This window comes from Benincasa hispida, chromosome 2 (genome assembly GCF_027475165.1).
Source record: "Benincasa hispida cultivar pf3 chromosome 2, pf3_genome.v1.1, whole genome shotgun sequence".
NCBI classification, from domain to species: Eukaryota; Viridiplantae; Streptophyta; class Magnoliopsida; order Cucurbitales; family Cucurbitaceae; genus Benincasa; species Benincasa hispida.
The window spans coordinates 19,591,234-19,601,478 of NC_143479.1; the positions used below are offsets into that span (position 1 = coordinate 19,591,234).

Below are 10,245 nucleotides of genomic sequence, written 5' to 3' on the forward strand. Positions count from 1 at the left end.
CTCTCCCTCATCAATGATCGAAATACTTGAAGTTTTGCAGGTAATAATGATTAAATAATCTAGTGAACAAAAAAGATCTCTCCAAAAATCTCTATTTCTTCCCAATTAGATTTTGGTTTCCACAAACCAATCTCAATTTTCAGAGAATAGGAAGGTTTCCACATTGGTGGTGTTCAAGAAATCCCAAAGAGAATTGTCAATTTCATATGAGTCATCATACGAAAGCAAGATTCTTTCCCTTTTTATGTAGTTTTGTTTTGTTGTTTTTTTTTAAAACATGCTTAACCTATATTTTTTTTACAGTAGGTTGAGTTTTTTATGGTCCCTGCATTTTTCTAATTTTTCCACTTATCCCTACAGATACATTAATGATATACACTTGATATATTTGATATATTCGATATATTTTATACATTAAAAAATGTCATATTTGTAAAATGGAAAAAAATACGTGACACACTTTAAATATTTTATTCTTAAATTGTCACCCACTGCAATTCCCCTTATTTATAACCCAGAAGACGTAACTAACTTAATGTCTAATTACTAGATTACCCCTTACAACTAATCATACTAATATTCCCTTACATAATAACTAACTCTCCCTCCAATGTTTCCAATAACTCCACCAAAAGAAAAAAAAAAATCTTGAAATCTAAGGACGAAATTGAAACAAACGTCAAATTAAAATTGTAACATTTTGAAATATAGAAACTAAATTGAAACCAAACTCAAAATTTAAGGATTAAATATATAACATTTTGAAACCTAAGAGCTAAAGAAAACGAGACGAAAAAGTTATTTTACCAAAAAACTAAAGGAAACTGGACGAAAGATGTATTTTACCATAAAACAAATATGAAAGATATATTTAGTTGGCAATCCAAATTATGTTTTACGTTTTTAGATACACTAATTTCATAAATATATATGTGTTTGATAAACGAATTATATTTATAAAAAATGTTTTCGAATTTTGTGATAAAAACAATGCAAATTCTAATATATATATATATATATATATATATATATATATATTTGAATGTTTTCAAAATAGAATTATATTAAATAAAGATTAAAAAAAAGAAATACAGATATATTATGTTATAAACTTAATTCATTTTTTAAAATTATGTAATATTATATAATATTACAAAATAATAATTATACAAAATTGTTTAAACATAAAACATATTCATAAATAAATTAATGATAATTTATAATCAACTAATATTTAGAATGAGTGGTTAACTACAATCGATTTAATGATATAAGATATAAAATATAGTCTTAAATACATTAAAACCATTATTTAAATTAGAATTTAATTTCCGAATTTATAATATATTTGATAACATCAAATACAACTTCAAATTAGCTACGCGGTGTTTGTTTATTGGTCTGTCTTTATGAAATATAACCGGCGGGTGATGTTTAAGCGTGGTCTCTTCCTGAGAAAATCTACTTTATAGTTTATCCTCTCGACTCTCTTTTCAGCATATTCACAGCAGCTTTGAGCAATGGCGTCGACGATATCACTGAGTGCTCAACTGCCAAATCTCCGAGGAATGTCTGATTTCAAAAAACGAAGTTAGTTCCATTCTGTAACTCTTTTTCTCCTTTTCATTTTCTTTGGTTGCTGAGACCTTGGGAAATTGAGTTTCGGATTGATTGCTATATCTCTGAATTGAATTGAATTGGTTGCTTGGGACTTACTTTTGTATTGTATAGCATGTAGCTATTTCGTAACCACTCAATCTAACGGAAGGATCTAAGTTGGTGGGGATGGTTAGTATGGCGTTGTTCATTGGGAAGATTTGCCGATCGGTTGAAGTTTAGACCTAAAATAGAATTGTCTGGCGGTGTCCTCAGTTCTAATCACTGCATGGGTTAGGTTCATTTCTGTTTAAGAATTATTGTTTTCTTAGTAGAATCGAAGTAAAATTGTGATAGGTGAGTGGGGGAGATTCTCTTAATTTGAACTTGAAGGCAGATGCGTTCTATGTACATAATTGTGTGAAGAACATGAAAGAAGAAGGCTGTGATCTGGGAAATTTACTTCAAAACTATTTAATTAGTTTGGATAAGCCTCAAAACTTTCTACTACTAGGGTTACTTAGCAGTAAGATTATCCTCCTGAAAAACTGTTTATTGAGAATGAATGACATGAACCAGTCAAGTTTAATTCTTAGTTTGTAACCTAGACTGAAGCTGGTTGCATATCTGATAATGCCAATATTAAAACTGAATAAATCCCCTGTCTACTTCATTAGTAGAACTCTTCAACAAGCTAGATGTATCAAAAGAAGCAGCGCTGTTTTGGAATGACTTTTTTAAGTGCTGAAAAAAGTATTTTCAAGTGCAAAAAATATGCGTTTTTAAGTACTTAGGAAGTTATTCCAAACAGGCCCTTCGCTGTGCAAGACGGTTTTAGAATTTAATGTTTTGTTTTTTATAATTTGAAATTTGAATATAATACTTTTGAGTTTGCACAATAGAAATTTCCAATTTTTATTCTGGAATTGGAGATGAATTCCACTTTTTGTGACATTTGATTGTACACACTATACTTATTAATGTATAATTTATCCTTTTCTGGCTGCATGCCTCTTACAGGCAACCTAAATTCAGTGTCAAATATTATTGGTGTGCGGATCTCACCTTATGGTCCTTGGAAAGTTGAGAAACATAACAGATCTCTTTGCGTTTATGGTCTATTTGGAGGAAAAAAGGATAATGAGGAGAAGAGTGATGATGCGCCTTCAAAGGTAGAACTTTTATCTGTAATATGTTAAAACAGTATAAATTTTGAGACCAAATAGAAATGTCTCTCAAAGTTGAAGTGACTTTTCCTTGCAAGTGAGGTGAAACCATCGTTACTTACATGCTAACTTTTTTTAGGCAGGAATCTTTGGGAACATGCAGAAGTTATATGAAACTGTGAGGACAGCACAAAAGGTTGTCCAAGTAGAGGCAGTGCGTGTACAAAAAGAACTTGCGGCGTAAGACCAAACAAGTTAATTAAATGTATTGTTACTTGATGATGTTTTTCTCTGTTTTGTGAAGTTGTCTGAACTTTTTTATTCCTTCTATGTTTCTGTTTTCCAGGGCAGAGTTTGATGGCTACTGTGAAGGAGAGCTAATAAAGGTATGTTCTGCCTCTCTCTCTTGCGCCAAGTTCATCTTCACTTTGCCCAGAACTATGCGATCACAAAGGTTGTTAGAGAAGTGAAAGTGTTGCTTAAGATTGTAAATATGTTTTCCCTCTTGATTTTAGGTAGCTAGTAAATAAAGTACAGATTCTAGAGTAATGGCCTGTATTTATTTTGGGTGTTACAAGGGTGAACAGGTCTAAAGTTTGTGATTACTAATCTTCCTTTCTCGTTTTAAGATGATAAGCATATCCAATTTCTTTATATTCAACCGGGTTGTAGTGGATTTAAAATCTCTTGGGGCCATCTCCTTGAGATGTTAATCATTACAAAATATTTTTGGTAGTATCAATGATAGTTACAGTGTGGATTCCTATGGACATGAAAAGTTCAGGGAATTTTGAAAGAGAAAAAATCATGATTTATGAAAAGAATTATAGAAGTATCGAGCTCGCAACAAAAGGTTATGGATCTGACATTTGGTTTCATGCAAGGCCTAGCATAGCCTTTCCATTTAATGAGAATTATGGTATAAAAGAATGTGTTCATATCATGTTTGAATATCACCTCATATCTGCCCTAATATTTTTCTGTCGACTAATATAGGTGACATTATCCGGGAATCAGCAACCTCTTCGTACAGAGATTACCGAGGCTGCAATGGAATTAGGACCAGAGGTGAGTATTCACGATGCTGTGGTGCACTTTCACATTTGAAATGGCATTGCTCGTAATTAGCATTTTTACATTGAACTTCCATTAACATCCTCAATTCACAACTTACACGACTTAATGCTTGCCCCACCTGTCTCTGTTCTCGATCCAAGCTTGGAGTATATCTTCTGTTGGTGCTCGGTGGAATTATGACTCTTAACACCACGAGTTTGAAAATTGGCTGGCTATAGGACTAAGACCCGCCTACATTGGCATGTGGCTCAAAAAAGTTTGACAACCATACTTGAATATTTTTAAAAATAGTTATTAGTTACCAGTAACATTGTAAAAGATATGTTTCCTAGGATATTTCTTGAATGGGTGGTTTCCATAGTGAAATAATTTCCATTAAAATTTCTGATTGTGCTTGTGATGGATAGTCCAAATATTCAGATCTTTACTTTCTTATGCAGAAACTTTCCCTTCTAGTTACTGAAGCTTATCAGGACGCACATCAGAAGAGCGTTCAGGCAAGACTTATTCCAATATTAATTTAATTACCAAGTTTTATTTCTGCATAACTGACAGTTAGCCCTTTGATTCTCAGGCCATGAAACAAAGAATGAGTGATCTTGCCCAGAGCTTAGGTATGCCCCAGGGGCTCAGTGAGGGATTAAAGTAGACGTTTTATGTCTGTCGAGCATCAGTTTTGTGGACACAGCGGCAGTGGGACGACTTAATTGTAATCTGACCTTTGCAGTGAATTCCATATTAGTTTTTACTGGTGAACTAAATGTTTGGGAACAAACCTTGTTCTCCATCTCTGAATGTAAAAAAGACAAGCTGTGATATTTATTGTGGTATCAGTACAAAGAATCAAAAGAATGAGATGAGAATGAGATTTCCAATTGGAATCTTCTGTAGGAGCAATATCGACAATGGCATTTGGGTTTGCTAAGGGGAAAGGAAAGTTATTTGATAATGTATGGAAATTTGATCTCTTGAAAAAAAAAGAGCTTAAAACTTTTAGATGTTAGTAAAATAATCTTTGTTCAACCTTTTCATCTGGAACTTGAAATGGGCAATAACATTGACATGGTGTATCCAATATAAATTGTGGAATGACTACCATTCTAGTTCCCTAAATCTCAGCACTGTTGTGTACTGGAATTGTTGGAAATTTATGACCAATATCTAGAAACGAGACAAATGACCAGTTTCTTGTTCTGTGTTCATTGGTCTGTTTCTTTGCAGATAATAAATCAAGATCTTGGCAGATGTTTTCCTGCTAGAAACGATCTGAAGAGTGTCAAAGCTCTCTGTGGTTGGATCAATGGAACTTCATGCCCTGCTCCTCTCACTGTGGCAAAGGTTAGCCCTTCATAAACCTCTGTCCATCCACCAACCTGCTAGGTACATTTCATTCAATTTGATTAAAGCATTTCATTACAAAGAACAAAACAAAAGACAGAGTTCTTCATATGTAACCTGTCTTCTGGAGTACCATGGATACCAGCGAGTTTTAATGGGGAGGTTAAGATGGCTAAGGGCAAATCTTGTGGCTGTCACTGGAACCACTGAATCTGTATCCCCGCTGCATTTTTTCACTTGTAAATGTCACATCGAAGAAGTTTAAGGGCATATAATAATTTATACTACTAAACTTTGGGTTTATCGATTCAAGTTTTGAACTTTCGTAAGTGTATCAGTTTATACCCTTCTCTAGGTTTTGTTCGACGAATATTGTATGATACTTATGATTTGAGTCAATTAAACTCTTAAATTTTTATAAGCCAATCAATTTAGACATTTCATTATGATTACATTTAAAATTCATCCATCAATTGATTTTCAAGCGTGTATAGACTTTTTCAAATGTAGGTTTTACAAAATTGACGATTAGAGTAAATACATGGATGATTCTCATAGAATATTTTGAATAGGAGTCTAAATTGATTCATTTATGAATGTTCAAGGGTTTAATTGATACAATCATGAGTTCCATACGAGGTTTTCTCAAAAGAAATGTAATGGAGGGTGTAAATCAATACAATTAGTTTTAATTGTTTCACTTCCTAAAGTTTAGGGGTGTAAATTGCTCATTTACTTGGTATTTGGGTAAAACTATATAAAGCCTTCTCTATACTTCAAATTTACCAGACATGGATTAAAGAACACAGAGAGTGCACGGAATTATGTGGAAAGACTAGAGCTTTTCAAATCTAACCTGAAAACCCATATCCTTAGACCAGCTGCAATCAGCTCCTTGTATGTGGGCAACATGGATTCTTGGGAATCCTTCCAGTTCTTAATAAGAACATCACTGCCACCCAAAAAAGAAAAACACAACTTCATTGCTGATAAAGTTATAAGTTTTGGCCAAAGAAACAGAGAAAGCTATCAACAAACCCACCTGCAAGCAGTCCATTTGTAGGGAATTCCAGTAACATTGGCATGCATTGCCAACTGAACCTCTTTAAGATTATAATATTTCTCTGCATAATTCTCAGTACATGGATCATACCCCGACACCCTCCGATGAAGAAGCGAATTTTTGAACCTGATAGTGGACGCCCCCACCACCGCGGCCGAGTTGTTTGGAACCATAGTGGGGCATTTGGGAGTATAGATACTGTACTGATCCACATTACCAAACTCATGGTTCATGGCATAGCCAACGGCTTCGTCACACGGTTGGGAAGTCTTGTTTGAGGTGAAATTGCAGTGCTGGAGGATGGAGTTGTATGTTGTGTCCGAGATCATGGCATGGGTCCACCAATACGTCACCGTTCCGAGTGCATCGTAGTTGGTATCTGTCACTGCATTTCCCACCTGCCATTGTCAAAAATTTGTTACAAGTCCATTGGCTTGTAGTTCCTATAATACTATGAATAATGAACTCATGTAGTACAATTTTTCTGTTCTTACAAGGAAGCCTTTGAGGTTGATGAAGGATTGAGAGTGAGCTTTGTTGTAGTCTAGAATCTTCTTTGCCAGTTGAGGAACGTAGTGTCCTATAGAGCACAAATTTCAAAACCAGAAGCAAAAACCAAATAGTTATCGAATAAGGTTTTAGTTCTTTTGGATGTTTAAGAATGTATTGAAAAGATTAAACTTGACGCGGGTAGATTTACCAGCGTAACTCTCCCCGGAAATGTAGAATTCTCTGTATTTGTAGTGTGGGAATCTGGACATCCATTGGACGAGGAAAATAAGAGCGTCTTCAGCAGTTCGGGTGTCACCAGAGTCTTCGAGGTTGGAGGTGGTGTTTGTGTAGGAGAATCCAACTCCGGCGGGCGATTCCAGAAACAGAAGATTTGCATCTGAGAGAAATGGTGTGTTTTGGTAATGTGATTTTGATTATAACTTTTAAAGATAGATAAATTAGATTAGAGAATGTGTGTGTGATAGACCTTTGTTCCATGAATATTTGTTGAGATAAAGAGAAGCAGCAGTTTTGTTGATTCTGAATGGCCCAATTTCCTCTGATGCTCCATATGCTATTGATGAACAACCTGGCCCTGTGTACACATCATCAAGAACTCTGCTCTTAATAACATTAACTAATATAAAATCTTTTTTTTTTTTTTAATATATTGTCTAAAATAATTTTACTCCTTTAAAAAATGAGTAATATTTGGGTACATCATCTCTATGCATCTCACTCTTATCACAAATATAAAAAAATTAAAATGCTTTAAAAAAAAAAATTATGATTAAATAATTTAATGGATACGTAAAGACAGGTGTTGCGACGGATGTACCTAAATATTTTTTTCAAAGCAATTCTAAAAATATTTGTCATTGACTCAACTTTTATATTACTGGAAAGTCTTATGGACTTCCTTCACACACACACACACACAAATCTTGTGCTACATATTTTAAAGAAAAGAATTAATAGGAAAAATGATCCATAAAACGATTCCTTTAAAACTACATAAAGTTTCTCATAAGATTAAATTAATTATTTTAAGCTTTCTAGTTAGCTCATCAAAATTATTTTTTTAATCAACTCAACTTAATTTTTCATCCAAAATTCAACATGTGATTTTTTTTTTTTTTTAAAATTATTTTTGGACAATATATTGGCTGGGAGAATTGAATATTTGATTTAGAGATCGACAATACAAACTTTATGTTAGTTGAGCTATGTTCATTTTTACTTCAACATGTGATCTTTAATCAACACAATTAACAAACCACATAACATGTTAAATTAAAGAAATAATCGCGAATAACCTAATGGGAATAAAGTTGAAAACTTTTGGATCCACTAAAAAGTTTTAAAACAGGGGAACAAGATAAAGAAAACCTTTCATTAGCAACTTTTAGAAACAAGGAATTGAATACATACACCAACTTTCAAAAGTTGAGATACCCAAACCAAAAAGAAAAAAAAACCCATTTTGTGTATAATTCCAAAAAGGAAGACAGAAAGAGAAAAAAGGTTTGAAATCCCAAAAAGAGACATGATGAGCACCACAGAAAGAGAATAAGAAAGAAGCATATTATATTTAGGAATAGAAAACAAAAGAGGGAAAAACAGAAAACAAAAGAGGGAAAAACAGAGAGACAGAGAGTAAGTAAACAAAACAAAAACAAAAACAAAAACAAAAAGTAGTGCTGATTTTGTGCTTTTTGGTATGAGTATGATGTTTTTAAAAGGCTGCCTTTTTCATTTCCCAAACCAAAACTAAAATTAAAATTCAAATACTCATAAATATAACAAAACAAACCCAAGTGGCTTCCCCAAATTTACACTCCCACTTCTCTCTACGCATGCTCCATAATAACCCATTTCCTTTTCACACCAATCCCTTTTTTTTTTTTAAAATAGTGCACGTTAACAAACTCAAGGCCTTCTTTGCTAAAAAGCGCATTTACCTTTTGTTAATTTTTACAAGACGTGCACATTCACCAACAAGATCTTATCTCAACTAACATGTATATGTGTTAAGAATGAAGAGGTCTGTGGTTCAAATCCTCCCACTCTTATTATATAATAACAACAAAAAAAAGACGTGCAGATTCAGATAAGGTAGATAGCTAGAAATAGGGTATTATTATTATTATTTATTATTATTTTTAATCTCCATCTGACTTTTATAATATTAATTCATGTCTACATTCATAAAGGCTATTATTTTAATTAATTATATGCCTGCATTTTGATTCATATAGTCAGATAGGTTGGTGAATGGTGTGAGAGTTGTTTATTATTATTATTATTATTATCATGTACATGTCAATTTCCATAAATATAATAATCACTAATGAATGCTTTTTGGTGTTTTTTAAAACGTAGATTATGTGAAAAAGGGTATTGAAAATGAGTCAAATTACCTCCATTTAGCCATAGGACAAGAGGCTTTTTCTCTGGAAGAGACGTAGCTTGGGTCAACCAATAGAAGAGAGCTCTACCATGTTGATGATTAACCGTAACATAGCCGGAGTACTGTAAGAATGTCACTGACGGTTGTCCAGGGAGAGACGTGATTCGATCGCTCTCGTGGAGCTGTTGTTCGGGAATGGTGGTGGCAATGGCAGGGACGACGAGTACGACGACAATGGAAAGAAGGGAAAGCATTGCAACCCTGAAAGTTAAGTAGGGTTGCATGAATTGAGTTGGGGAGAAAGAGAGAAAGTAAAGAGGTGGGTTGTGTGTAGGGGAAGTGTTTGATGAGTTAATAATGAAATGGTGGGGAGTGAAAGAAGAGAGGGAGAGAGAGAGAGAGAGAGATATAGTAGTGGTGCAATTAGAGAGCAAGTTGAGATGGGGGGAGGAGGTGGACCAATTATAAATTCTCTCACTGTCCAAATTATGTGGAGAGAAAAAGGGTAAATGAGATGAGATGTGGGTTGGTTAAGGAGAAGAGTAAGTGAGAACCAAAGTCATAAATGCACCCACTCTCTAGAAATGAGTGTGGTCCTAAAATCATCAAAGATGGGATTGGGAAGACCCTTTTTATTAGGGCTATTGGTAGTGCCATTAAGTTGTGTGTGTTTATGTTTGACCTTCTATTCTCATCACCATCTTCTTCTTCTTTCTTTGGTCGAGATTCCTATCTTCCATTTTTATCAAAATATCAATTTATATCCCTAAATTTTTATATGTGTATCAATTTACACTTTCTATAAAATTTCATTTGAGTAAAACCTTATAGTTGTATCAATTAAATCCTTAAATTTTCATAAATGAATCAAGACTATTATTTAAAATTCTCTTTGAGAATCGTCTATGTATTTACTTTAAACGTCCATTTTGTAAAATTAACATTCGAAAAAATCTATACATATTTGAGAATTGATATTGGAAGATAATCGTAGAATGATGATCTAAATTGATTACTTTATGAAAATTATAAATTTAGAGGAGAGAGTGTAAATCAATACACTAACGAAAGTTATAAAATTATTAGTTTAATGTTTTAGTTGA

The 10,245-nt window shown here is 33.4% G+C and overlaps 2 protein-coding genes across 3 annotated transcripts; one reads left to right on the forward strand and one right to left on the reverse strand.

The window, feature by feature from the left end:
• The first annotated feature begins 1,380 nt into the window (after positions 1–1,380).
• Positions 1,381–4,720, forward strand: LOC120071292 (nucleoid-associated protein At4g30620, chloroplastic). Of its 2 annotated transcripts, none has more exons than XM_039023485.2 (7): positions 1,381–1,590; positions 2,617–2,768; positions 2,902–3,002; positions 3,109–3,148; positions 3,759–3,830; positions 4,280–4,336; positions 4,414–4,720. In XM_039023485.2, the coding sequence occupies exons 1-7, from the start codon at positions 1,521–1,523 to the stop codon at positions 4,486–4,488; spliced, it is 567 nt and encodes a 188-aa protein (XP_038879413.1). In that variant the 5' UTR covers positions 1,381–1,520; the 3' UTR covers positions 4,489–4,720. The 2 variants fall into 2 exon arrangements, with proteins under 2 accessions (XP_038879413.1, XP_038879412.1); XM_039023484.2 differs by having other exon boundaries at positions 1,461–1,590; positions 2,599–2,768.
• Positions 4,721–4,805: 85 nt separating this feature from the next.
• On the reverse strand, positions 4,806–9,734 carry LOC120071291 (serine carboxypeptidase 24-like). The gene is made up of 8 exons (XM_039023483.2): positions 9,153–9,734; positions 7,220–7,327; positions 6,941–7,129; positions 6,735–6,820; positions 6,220–6,638; positions 6,034–6,129; positions 5,295–5,400; positions 4,806–5,212 (listed from the first exon to the last, which is right to left on the reverse strand). The coding sequence occupies exons 1-8, from the start codon at positions 9,424–9,426 to the stop codon at positions 5,069–5,071; spliced, it is 1,422 nt and encodes a 473-aa protein (XP_038879411.2). The 5' UTR covers positions 9,427–9,734; the 3' UTR covers positions 4,806–5,068.
• Between the last annotated feature and the right edge of the window lie 511 nt (positions 9,735–10,245).